This window comes from Tuber melanosporum, assembly GCF_000151645.1.
Source record: "Tuber melanosporum whole genome shotgun sequence assembly, scaffold_105, strain Mel28".
Lineage (NCBI taxonomy): Eukaryota > Fungi > Ascomycota > Pezizomycetes > Pezizales > Tuberaceae > Tuber > Tuber melanosporum.
The window spans coordinates 15,159-33,287 of NW_003298761.1; the positions used below are offsets into that span (position 1 = coordinate 15,159).

Sequence of the window (18,129 nt, forward strand, 5' to 3'; positions counted from 1 at the left end):
GTACGAGTACCCGTACATTACTCGAAGTATTGCGCACCAAATTACTCGTGTAGATCTGCGTCCGAGCGCGAACCTCACACGGCACGGCCACCCCCTTGGACCGTACCAGAGTACAAAATGCCGGCAACCCAACTTGTCGGACCAGTCCTTTTATTATTGCCTTACACTCCCATTGAACAAATATCTCTCCCACAGAAAGTGTAGATGCCAGGGGCTCACGATAACAATCTCTTACCGGTACTTGCACTGTGCCTTATACTTGTACCTTGGGACCAGCGCCAGTAGTTAGACCTGTGGTCACCTCGGTCGACTTTTTAATTTCCGGCAACGAATGATACTATATACGAGCGACAACAGATTATCTTATCGTGCGGATCTCGCTCGACTGGCTCATCTCTGATTCATGGGTGCAACTTGTACTCGAGTAACTCTCCCCTATTACTGGCCATGGCTGAATCATAGTTTGGTGCTCTGCCCTCCACATCGGCCGAATCGTACTTGTAGTTACTCTGAGAGCATTGAAGAGTCTAGCACCCATAGTACTTTTTACCAGGAACCCCTTTTCCCAGGGGTCCCTTCCTCTTGTCCTTCTTCCCCTCCTTTTTTCTCCTGGCCCCCCCCTCCGAGAAAATTTCTACCCCATTTCCAACGTCGAAGAGAAGAGGGGAAGAAGGTAAAAAAAAAAAAACCGTGAGAGAAAGGCCTGAGACCAATCTCCTCCTGACTGAACAGAAAGACTGACCTCGGAGTCAGTCGCGAACGTGACAACTTGGTAGGTGACTCCCTATTCCATGCTTTCAACTATTTCTTCCATCCATCCTCCACTCGTTTGCGGAGGATAATTTTCCTCTCTTCCCATTTCACACCTTTCTTGCCTTTCCCCCTACCCTACGTATCATAGTTCTGAGCCTTTTTTACCGCAAGCAGCCGCGGGTACGAGTACAGTACCGTTGACAGCAACCAAAGCGGGGCGCAGGACAACATTCTGACGTTTTCAGCTCGCTTCCTCTTATCCGTCTTTTGGGGTAACGTCTTTGTATAAGACCTGCACTGTCTTCCCAACCCACGATTCAACTGTCTCCATTCCAGAACAACTCCAAAACGTCCACTAATTCAATATGTCGGATAACGAAGACTCCAAACAGTTTGCCAAGGAAAGGCCGATATCGTACGTATACTGTTCCATTGGGCGGGGAGGGAGAGAAAGCGAGAGAAGAAAAGCGAGGATTGGATTCTAACAGATAATGTTATAGGACCATCGCGCGGTCCTTCTCCGCGCAACTGAACGACGCGTTCCTGATTGATGATACATTGGACCAGTTGTCCTCTACCGTCGAGCAAAAGTATTTCTCCCCATCCAATCCACCATTCAACACCCCTGCATATCACAAACATTCTAATCTCGCTCCCCACAAAAAAGAAAGCTCTCGGTAACCTTCCACTCGAAAGAACTGGAAGAGTTGGAAGCGCGGATTCGCCGCGCTGAAGCTCTCCTGGAGGAGAAGAAGAAACGCTTCTCCGAGCAGCTCCCCGGCGAGCAACCCTCCGATCTATCAGCCCCCAGCACTCGCCCCGCTAGGCAGTCAATGCCCGACCACGACCAACCGGAAAGCTCGCAGGCTGCGGCTGCTCCACCAAACAGACCTGCTCCTGCCCCGCCAGTTGCCAATGGTGGCAGCGCTAAGGGTGAGTTCGTGGTGATTGAGAAATCGGCCAGCATGCCTGGCGAGTCGGGGAATGGCCCCCCTGCTGCGGTGTTTGGTGAGCAATATTCTGCGAGACCGCCACCGCCTGTTCCGACTTGACTATTCTTTATCATTGCTATTCCATGTCGTGAGGAGCTTCCGTTGGGCTGTATAGGGTGGGGTGGTAGGGCTTGTCATGGTTTCGGGTGTTATTGCTTGTTTTTTTTATATTTTACTCACTATTATTTTCTAATATCTCTCTCCTTTCACCTCATCCTGTTCAAATGCTCTGCGAATCTATGGCGGTTGCCTCGTTCCCGGGAACGGATGGGGGAACTCTTTTTTCGAACAAATCTCTAGGGAGCGTACCAATAACGTGACGCATGTGATGTGTTGTTCTAGATTCTATACCTTTTCCATAACTAGCTTTAGCGTTGCTTTTCTTTTTTCTTCTTTTCTTCTTTTCCTTCGAGGATGGTTATTCATTTCCCGATCCTCTACCTGATACTGGCACAGCACCTATAGGCTTGGCGTAATGAACAATATCACGAAATTTAAATATTGAGGATAACTTCTAAAGGAGGCTTCAGATTACATCTATTATCTATATGTAGGACAAGTGAAATTTCCCACCGATCAACCCCAGAGAAAGGAAGTGTCGGAACTATGCATAAAATGTCCACTCTCTCTTCTCCCTCTGTTGTAAAAGAAAAAACTCACGCAGCTTCCATCAAAGGGAAAAGCATGGAGGACGGGGAGAATATAAATGCAAAACACAAAACACGGAAAATAAGTGTGGAGAGAAAGAACATGCACACGTATACTTCTACACTTCGCTCGAACACATGACATGTTCTCGTTCGGACCCAGGTCAGCGCGCTTCCCACAGCATCATGAGATGCCGTAGACCATTACATGTTCTTTGAGGTTTCTTTCGCCCGCACCCCGGGAGTCCACTGTTTTCCAAGACAAAAAAACGGTCTAAGGATACCTTATTCTTTCATCTTCCCCCCCAACATCAAAAACATTTTTCAAGAAAAACCTTTTGCGAGAGGGAGAAGGGAAAGAGGGGCAGCGATAGTCGGTGCGGTGGGTCTTAGCGAGTGGGCGCTGACCTGGGTCCGAGCGAACATGTAGAGGCCAGAACGGTGTTTGACAATTCATGATAAGCAGGAGGGAGGGAGGGAGGGAGATGGAGATTGTGTGGTGTTATGGTTTGCTGATGAGAAGAAAAGGGGAACCCAATAGTGTGGACTGGGAAAAGATATGAAGGGTCAAGATGAGGGGACGATAGTAGGGAATACCAGTAAGCGAGTTGATATCATAAGAGAGGGGAAGTGAAGGAAGTTTGTGAAACAATGACCGAGGAGGGGTGGAGGGGAAGGAGGGAACAGATACTACCGGCGTGAGGAGGGGAAAGAAAAGGGCATGGAAACGATGCAGAATGTTGATCTGTCATCCGCCATTTTTTCAGAACCCAAGCCCTGGATTGAGCGCTGACATCGAGCGTTTAGATTCAACAGTCACTCCTCCATGGCTTGGCATTCCCACACACCCACTCGATAATTCTCATCACCAATATCCCCTCCCAGCCGGAGGAAACTTTTCACTCAACGACAATTTCGACAACCAGCCATCGACAGCTACCGGTACCTCAGCAAAAATGGTGAGTTATATCAGCTTCAGCCCTCGAACTCCTCCATCCCTCAAGATCGCCAAACTGACGATTTCCCTAGCCTTTCACCAAAACCGTCAAGTCTAGCGCCTACTACTCTCGCTACCAGACCAAGTACCGTCGTAGACGTGAGGGAAAGACCGATTACTATGCTCGCAAGAGATTGATCACCCAGGCGAAGAACAAGTACAATGCGCCCAAGTACCGTCTCGTTGTCCGCTTCACCAACCGTGATGTACGTCCCCGACCTTTTTTCGTGTGAAAAGCCCTGAACCTCGATCATTCGTTTTACTTCCGGTGTTGTTGGAGTAGACAGAAACGTCTTCCCTCCACGCACCGAGCGCGTTGATAACGTGATGAAAAATGAATGGAGGTGGGCTAATTGCTTCGCTTTGCGCTACAGATCATCACCCAGATCATCTACTCTGAGATTGCCGGAGACAAAGTCTTCTGCTCCGCCTACGCTCATGAGCTCCCCCGCTACGGAATCAAGCACGGTCTTACCAACTGGGCTGCTGCATACGCTACTGGTCTTCTCTTGGCTCGCCGCACCCTTACTAAGCTTGGTCTTGACGAGCATTTTGAGGGTGTCGCCACGCCCGACGGTGCATTCCAGTTGACCGAGGACGCCGATGTCGAGGGAGAGTCCAGACGTCCATTCAAGGCTTACTTAGATGTTGGTTTGAAGAAGACTACCACTGGTGCCAGGGTTTTCGGTGCCATGAAGGGTGCTTCCGACGGCGGTCTTTACATTCCCCACTCTGAGAGCAGATTCCCTGGCTATGATATCGAAACCAAGGAATTGGATGCCGATACTCTAAGGAGGCAAGTTCTAAGCCAGCATGAAGGGCACAACACACAACTGACAAGCTATTCAGATACATTTTTGGCGGCCACGTCGCTGATTACATGGAGACTCTCGCTGATGACGATGAGGAACGTTACAAATCCCAGTTCCAGCAATACCTTGATGACGGTGTTGAGGGTATTTTCTTCTTATTCTACCATTCTCTGTGGACATTCTAACAACCCAATAGCCGATGGTCTCGAGGAGCTGTATGCCGAAGCTCACGCCATGATCCGTGAGAACCCCAACCTTGAGAACCCCGAGAAGGACACCAGGGGCAAGGACTACTGGAAGGCCGAGAGTGAGAAGTACCGTCTTAAGAAGATCTCGCGCGAGGAGAAGAGGGCCAATGTCCAGAAGAGGATTGCGGAATTACGAAAGTAATTCTTTGGGATTCTGTCTTTCCTCTTCTGTCGTTTTGTTACAGGCGCTCGTTGTACTCATCTCAAGTTTCTGGAATGGGGTTGAGGCAAAGGTTATCAATGTCACGACTAAATTAAACAAAAAAAAAGGGTTCCGGTATCATTTCTTCTGGGAGTTTCTTGTATTTTCTCTTGGGCGTGGATGTGAATTATTTGTATCTGGCTACTGGGGTGTCGGTGATATTGATTGAAATTGCCATTTAAAACGACCCGGTGAGATGAGAGGTCTGAGAATGTGACGCCATGTGCTAAGGCCACCGGAGATATAGCTTGGTGGCCCGTGTGGAAGGAAGAGCCGTTATACTCGTGGTATGGTCTAATATTAAAGTGGGATTCAAGCGATTAAGTACACGGTACAAAAATCGGGTGTTTTACTGTCACGGAATTATACCGCACTTCTTTCGACAGTCTTACAATAACTCGCTTCCAGCAGTGATTACACACAACATTGATACTAACAAATGACTTGGCCTAACCCACGATTCGCACAGGGGTCCGGCACGAACCGCCCTGCTGCCAAATAGCCCTCAGCAGGATATAGATAGAAGGTTCTGCGTAGCAGAAACCTCTATCCAGGAAAACGAATAACCCGTCCAAATCCCCTGACTATGTCCCGCGGGGCGGAGGTCATTCCCAAGGACTCTTCAGTCGAAGGCAATAACGCTAGGCGTGAACTAGTACGATACAGCACAGCACAGTACAGTACAGGCAACGAATAAATTACAATAGTAATGTTATCAACCGAAAGGGGGAAAAAAAAAAAAATGCCTAGAAATAGCAAATGATACACCGGGACAGCTCCTCATATCATACCCAGCCCGTAACGGGATACGGCACCTTTTAACTTTCTTTGCCCCCCCCCGTGATTTTGCGGCCAGCTCCTTTCATTTTTATTTTTGTGTAATTTGATTGGACCAGTGAACAATCGATATTGTTCTAACGAGTGAGGGGTTGTGATTGCTTCAAAAGGATGGTGGTACTGTATGCGTTGCGTGCTCGTGCTGTACAACTCATGACGCTGCTGCAGGGAGTGCAAGAGTGGCGGGAGGAGTGCTGGTGTGTGTTATCGAAGGATGAGGTGTGGGAGTTTCAGAGCGACTGCGGTTAATCGGGGGGTTGGCTTTGGTCTACGGTAGTAAATTATGAAGAGAGACGGTATCATATAAGAAAGAGCTAATGAACAAACAAACAACCGGGCTCAATGTTTCGTGGCCTTGATCACCTTCTCCACCTCCTTATCAAACCTTTTAAACACTCCAAACCCTTCAAGAGAGGACGACACCATCCACAGCCACCAAACCTTGGAGAAAGTTTCAACTTGGTGCTTACGCAGTCGGGTCCTTTGTAAATGCACACACTCGGCTAAGTGAAGCACGATAATGCTGAAAAAGCCAAACAGATGCGTCTTCATCAGGAAATCCGCCAAAGGATGGTAATTGTGCAAAAGATTGCTATAGAAATTAGCCAAATCCACAACCATTCACTCCCTTAGAAGTAAAGTGGAGAATGACAAACATGCGAACGAACGACCCCTCCGCCAAATTCCTTTCCGCCGAAAATGTCCATAAACCCATCAACACGCCCACCACCACTGCGATGCCAAAGGCTCCGGGCGGGGTGTAAGTTTTGACCACATACGGACTCATTCCCAGTCCGGTTAGGCATTCGTTCGCCATATAGACCAACCGCTCCCTCGATTCCGACATGTTCTGCATGGCCGAGGGGCGGATGGGGAGGTACGTTGTCGTCTCAGTCCCCGTAGGCGAGGAGCGGGTGGTGAGGGTGATGCGCGAGAGCGAGACGTCGACAAGCTGGGCCGTGTCTGCGATTGCTGGTGGGAGTTTTGAGTAGTGTTGGAGGTAGTGGCTTAGGGATTTCTTGTGGTCTTTGTTCATGTGTGTTATTAAGCGGACTTTGAGAGCTGTATTGTCGGTGGGGTTTTCGGCCATGGTTGTGGGTGTTGTTGTATTGATTGATTGAGATGGGGATTGTGGGGGTGGAGGTAAAGGTGGAAAAGGAGGCGGGGGGAGGACGGAGGAAGAAGTTGCCTGTTCCAACAAGTCTTCAACGTGGGCGAGACAAAAACGGGAGATATTTTCTGTGTTACCCCACTTTGACGAATTCGTTTTTTTAACCCGACAAATACATTCATCATCCGGTGGTTTTTATCGTGCCCCGTTGCAAATTGATTCAGAAGGGTGAATTCTGGGGTACAGGTAACCGTAATTGGATAAGACACTACTTGTCACAGGCAATAAGTACCCGAACATGCTCCGTGACCGTTACAACAACAGCATTTGATTTTATTACTTGTCCTCCAAGCTGTGATACGGGCTACTGACTAATTAGATTCTGATCCTTACATTTCTTTATTGCATCATTGCTCACTGTACAATGGATTTCTACTTAAAGGCCGACTGTGACGTGATGTCTCACAAGGAGTTGTTTGGAGCAGGGGAGCATCTCTGGAGGGATATTAAGTAGCTGGAAGAGTATGTGGCATTGTTGGAGGGGAAATTAAGGAGGAGTAAGGAGGAGAGGGTAGTTGAGAAGACTCATTTGAGTCTAAGGTCGCCATAACCAGATGAAGAGGGTGCCCCACTGGGGGCCTTACTACCATGTAAATGGGGTTTTGCCTAGGCTGTTGAGGAAAAGAGGAGGAAGGTGGAGGGTGATAGTCCAGAGCCTGAGAAAGTGAGAGGCATTGTCACAAATCAGATTGTGATAAGGCAGATTGGAGTGAAGGAATAAGGTTTTCACATGACTTGTACTTGCGAGTCATAGATGTTTATTGTTATATGATGACTCACAGTTGTAAGTTAAATGATGTTATGACTTTTTCATGTGACTCATAAGTATAGGTTATAAGTTTCATGCATGTGATATACAGTCCCTCGTCAGAAGTGTTTGTGAAATGCTTACTAAGCAACCTCACTGAAAAATGTGAACCTAAAAAATTTGTTGCAATAACCAGTCACCACTACTGTAACTATATAAGTAATTAGACTGTAAATTTATGCTATATCATTAGACTTTCCTTTTATATTGTCTAGTATTTTTATAATTTTTTTCTGCTTCTTTTCCAATTTCCAGTAGTCACACTTCATGTTTCATATAAACTTCAACAAACCTGAAATTTCTTCCTCCTAGAATATGACATATTGTTCTAAATTCCTTGCTGTGCCAGAGTGATTCTACAGATTTTGGCTGCCTAGAATGGTGAGGTACAATTTTATATGAATTAAAATGTTTTATCCAATATATACTTTTTATATAAAAAATATTCATCTTCATTATTATCTTTTACAGCATATTCTTTTATGAGTTAGCTAGAATTTCAGAGTAGACCAATATTCTAAATAATAATATGATAAACTAAATATTATACTAGAAGTTGTGAAAGTATTACCTTATCATTGGTATTACAATGTATTTTTTTTAATATCAGGCATTGAATACAAGGATTGAGACCACTTTGACAATAACTAATACAACCATAAATATTTTCTAATAATACAACTTTGACACATTGTATTTCAACTTATAGCAGGTTAACTATATGGAATATTTGGGAAATGTTTATGTAAGAATGTTAATTTTTCACTATATTTGATATAAAACTAGATATCAGACAAAATGTTTGATCAACTACTGTAAAATTTTAACAAAAACAGAAAAAAATTAAAAAATACTAGACCTTACAGAGGAAAGTCTAATAATGTATTCTTCTATCCTCTCCTGCCTCTGCCCCACTGGTCTCTTATTTGCCTGATGGAGAAGTTATCTGAGCTCACCTAGTAGTCCTGTCTTGCTTATAGGGGCTCACATAGCTTTAGCATAGTTGGCCTTCTCTCTTTGTTTCTGGTAAGTATTAGAAGTGGTGGATGTCTTTCTTTCTACTTGCACAATCCTCATTGGGGAACATCCTGGCTAGTAACCTCTGGGTCTGCCATCTTGTGAGTTTTGACCATATTCTCCTAGTTGCTCAGTTCAAGTTGTAGTAGCCCTTATCCCGTCACCCTTCTACCTCCCTACTACCGGTTAGATCCCCTCCACTAAGTGATGCTATCTTTCAGAGAACAATTGACTATGGAAGAGATACGGTATAATATGGCAATGGTTCGGTAATGGTTGCCTTTACGCTAAGGCCTTGGCTGTTTCTTCCTTTTTCTCTTCGGTTATGTCGGCTGGTACTCTACCACTGTTGGCTGGTATCCTACTACTATACTCTATTTTGCTATCTTGGGTAGCCTTATCGGCCCTCCCTGAGAGACGGCATGGGGCTCTCATTTCACTAATACATCCTGCTTATAGCAGGTACTATTTTCTTACTATTCCTCCTCCTCATGATTGAGGGCTATATATTTGAGATATATGTTTATATCACATATTTGATTTGCCTATTCCTTATTTCGGCTTCATGGTCATGGTTGGTCTAATGGTCATACCAGGAATCTGGCTGTCTTAGGCATTGGATTCGCTATGGCCTTTAGTTTGGCGTTTCCTTGGTTTAGAGTTATCTTTCATTTGGTGGGAGCTGTGCTGCCAGGATAGGAGATTTCCTTACTTTGAAGAATGAGATTCTAGGTATTTTGTCTCTATGGCTTGTAAATAGTTGTATGGGAGACTGGTGGGAGAGCTTTTTACATTGAGAGCTGGTTGGGTATTGGTGGCTCTAGGCAAGACCTCTCCACATTTGAGTCATGGGCTCTGAGGATCGAGCACCTGACTGCTGGTCTTTGCCTTTCTAGTTTCACAGTTTTTCTTCTGACTACTGGAAAACAAGGCGGGCTGGAAGCAAGAGTCTCTAAGGTAGGAACTAGCTGGATACTAGGTGCTTACTCTATGTAGAACTAGAGAAATAAACAGATAAAAGTAAAAAAAAGTGAAACAAAAAGTATCTCTAGTATGCCATTCTCTGTGCTTTCTATTTTCTCCCCCATACATTTTACTTCTGTCCTCAACTCCATTAGCTTTTGGTGAAAAACGCCTCCTATATTATGCTCCTCCTCTCCTATGTCATAAGAACCACAACCTCTTGTCCCGTGTACAGATCCCACGACAATCTCCCATTCTGGAACCTTGGCCTTGTATCAGGGTGCCTCCTCCCACTATCCCTCACATCCATCTTTGACTGCTCCAATTCCCCTGTTTTATGAACATCTGGCAAGTCTTATCCCCATAATGAGAAAGTTGCTAGAATGCCTCCAAGATCAACTTTCCACTCTTAGGTGGCAAGACTTGTTGGACCTCTCAATGGAAGAGTGCTACCTACCACTGCTCATCTCCATACTAGTTCAATGTATCATCGCTCTCTCCTACACTGTTACCAAGCTCAATATAAGAGTTCATGACCTCTCCTCTGAGATAGCCAATACTATCCCTTTCCAAAGTGGCCGAATTGATGCCAATAGAGTTCCGGCAAGTGCTGTAGCCTCTCTCCAAGCAGCCATCATGGATATAACTATTCAATTTTATAGCGGTATGATCTTAATAACTTTGTACGGGAATAGCACATAGTATGAAGTTTATACTATGAGCACACTAAGTGAGGAGAAGGTAGATATGCGAAGGCAGATTGGTAGTAGTTCTTCTCCTTAATTCTCCTATGCGAGGTAGGCAGTAACCCACTATATATACAGGTGCGCATAACCCTGTATAACTAAAAGAAAAATAGAGAAAACATGGGAAGAACATAAGTGTGACCGTGTTTGACCCTGAAAAACTTGCCAAAGAAATCTATTTAAACATATGTGAATACGTAATGGTGTGAAAGATATGCAGAAACATTATGAATCTGATGACCAAGAAGAGTGCATAAAATATGCATAAGTAACTGAAATAATCTGAACACCCAAAAGAAAACATATGCATAATCCTGGATTGCTATCATGAAAAATTAATGAAATATACGCGATAAATGTCCTAGCTGTAGTAATGTCCGCAGTGTATAGGTTTAACCAGAATATATACCAAGTATGAGAATAAATGTTATTATCAAGTAAAATATACATATGAAACGAATCAAAAATTTCAACAGTCTGTTGCTTAAGTAAATCACTGTCATGGCTGCTTCACCCCAGAATTCCTTGGGTGCACTCACGGCATGGAGAAGGGCCCGCATAGTACTGATGATCGTCCTGTTTGCGCGTTCACTCATGCTGTTTAACTGAGGTGTGTATGGAGTTGTTAGGATTGAGCCTCTATCCCTTCTTGTATTAGGAGATGGCAAAATGTGTTGGAGGTGTACTCCCCCCTTCCATCCATATGCAATTTCCTGATAGTTTTTCCATCTTGTTTTTCCGTACAAGCCTTGTAGCCCTGAAAGCATGCCAATGCCTGTGACTTCTGCTTGATCAGGTATCCTCCTTTGAACCGTGTGTAGTCGTCGGTAAACATCAAAAGGTAGACTGCTCCCTCCAACGATACTGGTGTAACCGATCTCGTAATGTCAGTGTGAACCAGCTCCAATGGTTGGGACACTCTCGAGGTTGAGGGCACAGATGGGAAAGGCTTTCAGACCATCTTGCCATACACGCAACCTATACAGACACATCATGGAACAACAGGTATCTGTGGGATCCCATTTTCCTCCAGTGACAGTCTTCTTAATGCATTATTTCCTAGATGTGCCAGCTGGAAATACCAGGGTGCTACCTGCTTGTCTACCAGCATTGCCCCTTCATTCGACTCTATTTCTATCACCAGAGCTTTTCCACAAGCTCCAACAGTCTCTGTGCATAGGATGTAGAGCCCGTTGACTTCTTTCAAGTCAACTTCCTGTCTGTCATCACGCTCCAGGGAGGCCCCCTCCTCCTTGTTAAAGTCAATGTAGAAGTCAGACTTCCGGAGCTGCGATACTGACAACAAGCTATTCTTTCTGCACTCTGGTATATGGAGTACTCCTTTGATGGACAAACGCTGCTGTTTCTTGTGTTTTCTGTCCCACACCGAGAGCAAGATGTCGCCCTCCCCCAAACTATCAATCTCAGTATTCTTGGCTACCCGAATGCGATACGTGCCAGAAGAAATTGGTGTGTATTATGTAAACTGTCTTTTCACGCTAGTAATGTGAGTACTGCAACTGCTATCCAGCAACCATTGACAACTCGTAGAGATGAACTGTAAGGAAGTAAACGTAGTAAATATGGGTTGATTAATTGTCCCGCCGCTGTCGTGCAGTGCCTGTGCTAGGGTATTGTCATTGTCCCTTGCGAGTCCTTTTGTCCGATTGGCTTTCAACCTCCTGCAATCGATCTTGCGGTGACTCTTCTTCTGGCAGTAATAGCAGGTTAAGATCTTGTCCGCCTCCCTCAGCTTGATACTACCACTACCACTACTACTCCTTACTTCTCCTCCATACTCCCCAGCCTTTCTCCCATGGCAAGAACGTTATCACTACTGGCCTCTCGATCCCTATTTATGCTCAACTCCCGAGTCTTAATTGCGGTGATAAGTTTATCTGGCTTGCCTGGTTTTATTCTGGTTGCTTGCAAGTTGCGCCACTCATACCAGGATGCAGACAAGCTGTTCAAAAGGTAAAAGGTCTTCTCCGGAGGTTTGATAACCTCCCCTGCTTCTTGTAGACATTCGATGATGTGGTTGATCTCGTGAATGTATTGTGCAGTCATCCCATGAGCATCGAGTGTACAGTCGAAAAGAGATCGCCAAAAGTAGTACAACTCTAAACCCATAGCTTTCCTGTACCCTTTAGCCAATTTATCCCTTAGGCCCTTTGGATCCTTGTCATAATCATCCAAGATATACTGAGCGCATATGTGTGGCTCCATTGCATACCTGATCCTCGCCATAATCTGGAAGCATTTCCTGAGCCACTTATTATAAGCCAGAATGTCTGCTGATTCTGTACTGTCCTTGTCTGGTGCCTTTTCGCATCTGGAGATGATCCACTATAAGTCGAGATCCTTGAGCTGATCTGACATCCTCTGCCTCCAATGGCCAAAATTTGAGTCACCTAAAAGCGGAATGGTAACGCATCCCACTTGTGATGAGTCTAGAATCTGTGACATTCTGTAGATTTAGACAGCCTCCAATTGGTACGGCCAGAAGAGAAAATGAGAAAAAAAAGCAGTTTGTGGCTGAACAAGAAGAAAAGACTAAATGAAGCAGTAGAAAAAGGTTCAGCAAAAACCCACAGTGTTGATAACTGTGTGCTGAACGAGCTATTTTCATAGATCGTTAAGTGTTGAAGATGTAAAGGCTCGTTACCTATAAGCACTGATGTGTGTGCGTGGGAGAGAGAGGATGGGAACTTGATATATTTCCTAGCTGCAAACGTTGCTACATAAGTGAATACATGAATGCCAAGCTGTGATGCCCACTGTGCTCTCCAACCCTAATGCCTGTGAGGTAACTCCAGTACCTCTTACTATCACTAATAACCAACCTCAAAATCTGTATCCAACTGATACAACAGCTAGTAGTAATGAGCAAGATTTGCAATAAGCTCTTGTTTTAAATAGTAGAGGTAAGTTAATCTATGAAAATGAAGTAATTTGATAGAAGAAAGTGGCTAACATTAGTGAGATATTATAGAGTAGGAAGATGTACAAGCAACAATTAACCAGTCAGAGTTGATAGATTCCAATACTATTGAGAATAGTCCAAAAGCCAAAAGTCCCTGTCATCAGACACTATGGAGATAAAGAAAACACCTCCAAGTGCAGGAGAATCAAAGATGTAGGTCCAATGACGATAATATAAGTATGTTTTTAGCTTGTTGCTAGTCTCTTTAGCTTTAGATTAATATAATAACTAATTATTTATAACAATCATGACAGAGTCAAGTGATGCAGGGATATCTGACTGGGAGGAAAATTAATTAAGCTCAATGATTGAGGAAGGTTATAAGAATTGGCCAAGATTGAATAAAGTTGGCCATGATACTATAAAAAGCCATATTCCTTCACAAGATAAGTCTTATATATAACAATATAGTAGATATAATAATTAAAAGGAATAAATAACTGATTATACAATAGCAATCCGCAATTTATATTGGTATTTGAAGTTTATAAAGTGTAACTACAAGGCTTAGATCTTAAGTATCACAAGCAGGTGTTAGAATTGATGAAATTACAGAAACTATGCTTAACCAAGAAAACTTGGAGAATTCTACAGATGCAAAGTGCTGTTCTAGTTGCTACTACTTCAGAGAAATGATAGTTTGTAGTACTACATATTCTGCCAGAGCATAAGTGGATAAAATCACGCGAGATTTCTTTACAGAGAAAGCGCCAGCAAGGGAGTTTTATATCAAGCTTGAATGAGGGAGAAACTAGACTGGCCATTCGGGAATACATTGCTGGTACCAGTGATACTATCTCATCACACCTCTATGCAGCAGCTATCAATACCTTTTGGACTATAGGTAAATTACCAGCTAGTACTAACCTGAGTGAAGAGTTAGATGAGTCGAACTCCCAGTAGTAGCTAGTCATTCAATTGCAGAAGAGCTGAGAACTAGAGTACACTCAGTACTAAAAGGTTGTACTACAGCAGAATGGCTACATAGGTTAGGATAAAAGTATGAGGAAGTAAAAAAGGCTATATACTAAGATAGACATGAGCGAGAGGATGTTATTGCCTATTGCCAAAATGAGTTTATCCCTGTACTTGACACTCTCAAGCTATTCATGGTTAAATAGGGGTTATATATGAATGGAAAGCCAGTAATGATCTTCTTCAAAGATCTGCCCAAAGGTCAAAGGCCAATTGTCCTAGTTATACATAATGAGTTAACCTTTGACTCTAACGACAGTAGAGGCTATGCATGGATGAAGGAAGATGAGATCCCTCTTCGTAAGAAGACATGAGGGAAGGGGATAATAGTATAAGACTTTGTCACTGCTGGTAGATGTCTTTAAGTACCAAGCTGGCTACTAGTTGATGATCTTCCATCTTTTGGTCTCTTTCCTGATGTAAACCTTCATTATAGTCCTTAATCTGTGACAATGAAGATAGAGTATAGAGGTGATTTATGGTGGAAGCTAGATGACTAGATCAACCAGGTAGTGGAAGTTACTATACCAATTTTTGAATGGGCATTTCCAGGGTGCCAAGTAGTCTCCCCCTTTAATAACGCTACAAGTCATTCTGCTTTTGCAGCACATGCTTTTCGAGCAAAAAGTATGAGTCTTCTCCCTGGTGGAAAACAAAGTAAGTTATGCTATGGAGTCAATCCTATTACTTTGGAGTCTCAGGATATGGTAGATCAGAATAAGGTTCCAAAGTGATTAAAAAAAGTATTAGAAGAGTGTGGCCTTTGTCATAGAGGCTTACTTCTTCAGTGCTTAAAGCCTGAAACAACTAAGCAACTAAAGAGCTGCTTAAAATGAGACAATTTCTACCCAAGGACAATAATTGCAGCTCAAGAAGATTTTCGTAATCAGAAATGCAGACTAGAGGAGAGGTCATACCAAGAGACTATCTAGTATTATTTTATCCTAAGTTTTATAATGAAATCAACTTTATTGAATATATGTGGGGGGCAGCAAAGCGCTATACACTTAATCACAGAGGATATAGTATTAAAGCATTGCATACACTGATCCTAAAAGCCTTAGAGTCTGTCTCTGATGAACAGATTTGAAAATACGTAAACAAGACTAAGAGGATTATTAATACCTATTGCAATGAAATTGAATTGAATATGGCTCCAAGGACTTTATAGCTACAATAAGGTATAAATACCAGAGTCATAGATATGTTAGTAATACACGCTCCATCACTCCTATTTTCCTCCCACATAGTTTGGCAACACCACGTCAACTATCGTGGGCCATCCCACTCCCCTCTGCCCCCTCAATAGTTTCTGCCTAGGGGCACAGTTAACTCTACCATCCTCTCCCGCTTTGGCCTCGCTTGTCTCTTGTCTGCTTGATGGGGGAGTTATCTGGGCTCGCCCAGTAGTCCTGTCTTGCTAATAGGGGCTCGCTTAGCTTTGGCATGGTCGGCTTCCTCTCTTCGCTTCCGGACGGCACTGGCAATGGTGGACATCCTTCTCCCCACTTGCATGATCCCCGTTGGGGAACGCCTCGGCTAGTAACTTTGGGGTCTGTCTCGTGGTGAGAGTTGACCATGCCCTCCTAGTCGCTCGGTTCAAGTTTGGTTACCTTCCTCACCTCGCCCTTCCATCTCCCTGCCGCCGGTGGGATTCCTTCCACTAAGTGACGTTATCTCTCGGAGAACAAGGAACTACATGAGAGACGCTGTAATACGTCGGTTTGGTCTACGGTCGGGTTTGCACTGAGGCCTTTGGCCCTACCTCCACTTTCCACTTCAGTCGCGTCGGCTCGCACCCTACTGCCTTCCCTCCTTGGCTGGTACCCTACTACCTCCTTCCTTTGGCTGGCATCCTACTGCTGGGCGGCACCCCCTCTGCTGAGCATCCTTTCCTTGGGCCTGGCACTGTGGCCTCTGTTCTCGATTGGTGGACCATAGTATTGCACTACATCTGTGGCCTAGCCGGTTGGGGGCGCTCAGCCTTAGGGCTCGTCGCCGGCTGCCCACTTCGGGGGCGGTTCTTTAAATAACGGCAAATCTGGTGGTACGGTGGGCAGTGGTTATTTTTTTTTTGTGGCCCTATGGGTCTTGTAGTTTACGGGATGGAGTTTTTCCTTATGCTTTCCTGCCTAGCTTGTTTGGTTTCCTTCCTGTTGGCTACGTGTAGTTAGTGGGTGGGGTTTTCTTTCAGGTGAGGAATCTTCTTGAGCTTTGGATTAACTTCTAGGCGAGACCCTTTCGCGTTCAAGTCCTGAGGCCTGCGGGCTGGGCACCTGGGCTGGTCGCCCTTGGAGCGTGTATGGTTGGGCCCATACCAGAGGGTCTTGGGGGTACGGGTTTTCTATTGGTCCGGGGTGGAGGGGTTTTCTTAACGCCATAGCTAGCGCTGCATGCGATGTTCTTGTACCTTAAACAAGTAACTAAATGATTTAAAAAAAAAAAAAAATATGTTAGTAATACACACTCCGTCGCTCCTATTTTCCTTCCACATAGTTTGGCAACATCACGTCAACTATCGTGGGCACCCCTACTCTCCTCTTCCCCCTCGATGGTTCCTGCCTAGGGGCACGGTTAACTCCTCCATCCCCTCCCGCTTTGGCCTCACATGTCTCTTATATGCTTGATGGAGGAGTTATCTGGGCTCGCCCAGTAGTCCTGTCCTGCTAATAGGGGCTCACTTAGCTTTGACATGGTCGGCTTCCTCTCTATGTTTCCGGACAGCGCTAGCAGTGGTAGACATCCTTCTCCCCACTTGCACGATCCCCATTGGGGAACACCTCAGCTAGTAACTTCAGGGTCTGTCTCGCGGTGAGATTTGACCATACCTGTAACGTGTTCGCAAGGTGCTAATCACGTTATCGGTTAAGATACGATAGTTGTCAGGTGGCCTGCTCTTCCAGAGAGGAGGCGAGAGCTGGGAACTAAAGGAGGCTTCGAGGGCGTACTGGGAAACAAAGAAGTAACTGTTCAACCAAGTATATTGAAATACTGTCTGTCGAAGTCTGCCTCTTCTATCGTAGAAACAGGCAGTCTTTAAATACACAAATCTGTTCATGTCTGGCATGAACGAAACTAATCAAAGGTATCAATCGATACACTTTGGTAAAACTCTTTAAGTATCAAAGCGATACTTAAAACAAAACATAAAACAAAACCAAGTATCAAACGATACTTAAAACAAACCAAGTATCAAACGATACTTAAAACAAAACATAAAACAAAACCAAGTATCAAATGATACTTAAAACAAACCAAGTATCAAACGATACTTAAAACAAAACTTAAAACAAAACCAAGTATCAAACGATACTTAAAACAAACCAAGTATTAAACGATACTTAAAACAAAACATAAAACAAAACCAAGTATCAAACAATACTTAAAACAAACCAAGTATCAAACGATACTTAAAACAAAACATATAACCGAGTACCCGTACCGGTTACAATACCCTCCTAGTCGCTCGGTTCTAGTTTGGTTGCCTTTCTCACCTCGCCCTTCTGTCTCCCTACCGCCGGTGGGATCCCTTCCACTAAGTGACGCTATCTCTCGGAGAACAAGGGACTACATGAGAGATGCGATAATATGGCAGGTTTGGTTTTGGTTGGGTCAGTACTGGGGCTTTGGGCCCTTCCTCCCTTTTTCTCTTCGGTTGTGTCAGCTGGTACCCTACTACTGTCAGCTGGTACCCTACTACTACTCCCTTTTTTGCTGCTTTAGGAAGCCCCTTTGGCCCTCCCGAACGGACGGCTTGGGGCTCTTGTTCTGCCACTACCTCCTGCTTACAGCGGGCGCTCTTTCCTTTCGGTTTCTCCTGCTTGCGACCGTGGGCTATATGCCCAACACATATGTTTATGTCACATATACGGCACACCTATTCATTTTTTCGACTTCACGGGCGAGGCCTGGCCATTGGTTGGTCCCAAGCGAGGGGCACGAGTTGGGTTGGTATCTGGTTGTTGTAGGCGAGGGACT

The 18,129-nt window shown here is 44.6% G+C and overlaps 3 protein-coding genes; 2 read left to right on the forward strand and 1 right to left on the reverse strand.

The window, feature by feature from the left end:
- The first annotated feature begins 650 nt into the window (after positions 1-650).
- On the forward strand, positions 651-2,165 carry GSTUM_00000139001 (uncharacterized protein). XM_002835365.2 has 3 exons: positions 651-1,168; positions 1,254-1,343; positions 1,421-2,165. The coding sequence occupies exons 1-3, from the start codon at positions 1,119-1,121 to the stop codon at positions 1,803-1,805; spliced, it is 525 nt and encodes a 174-aa protein (XP_002835411.1). The 5' UTR covers positions 651-1,118; the 3' UTR covers positions 1,806-2,165.
- Positions 2,166-3,129: 964 nt separating this feature from the next.
- Positions 3,130-4,838, forward strand: GSTUM_00000140001 (60S ribosomal protein L5; the record flags this gene model as incomplete). XM_002835366.2 has 5 exons in its annotated part: positions 3,130-3,351; positions 3,422-3,595; positions 3,764-4,189; positions 4,231-4,345; positions 4,398-4,838. The coding sequence occupies 5 exons, from the start codon at positions 3,130-3,132 to the stop codon at positions 4,589-4,591; spliced, it is 1,131 nt and encodes a 376-aa protein (XP_002835412.1). The 3' UTR covers positions 4,592-4,838.
- Positions 4,839-5,037: 199 nt separating this feature from the next.
- On the reverse strand, positions 5,038-6,638 carry GSTUM_00000141001 (uncharacterized protein). XM_002835367.2 has 2 exons: positions 6,145-6,638; positions 5,038-6,080 (listed from the first exon to the last, which is right to left on the reverse strand). The coding sequence occupies exons 1-2, from the start codon at positions 6,576-6,578 to the stop codon at positions 5,828-5,830; spliced, it is 687 nt and encodes a 228-aa protein (XP_002835413.1). The 5' UTR covers positions 6,579-6,638; the 3' UTR covers positions 5,038-5,827.
- Positions 6,639-18,129: the final 11,491 nt, after the last annotated feature.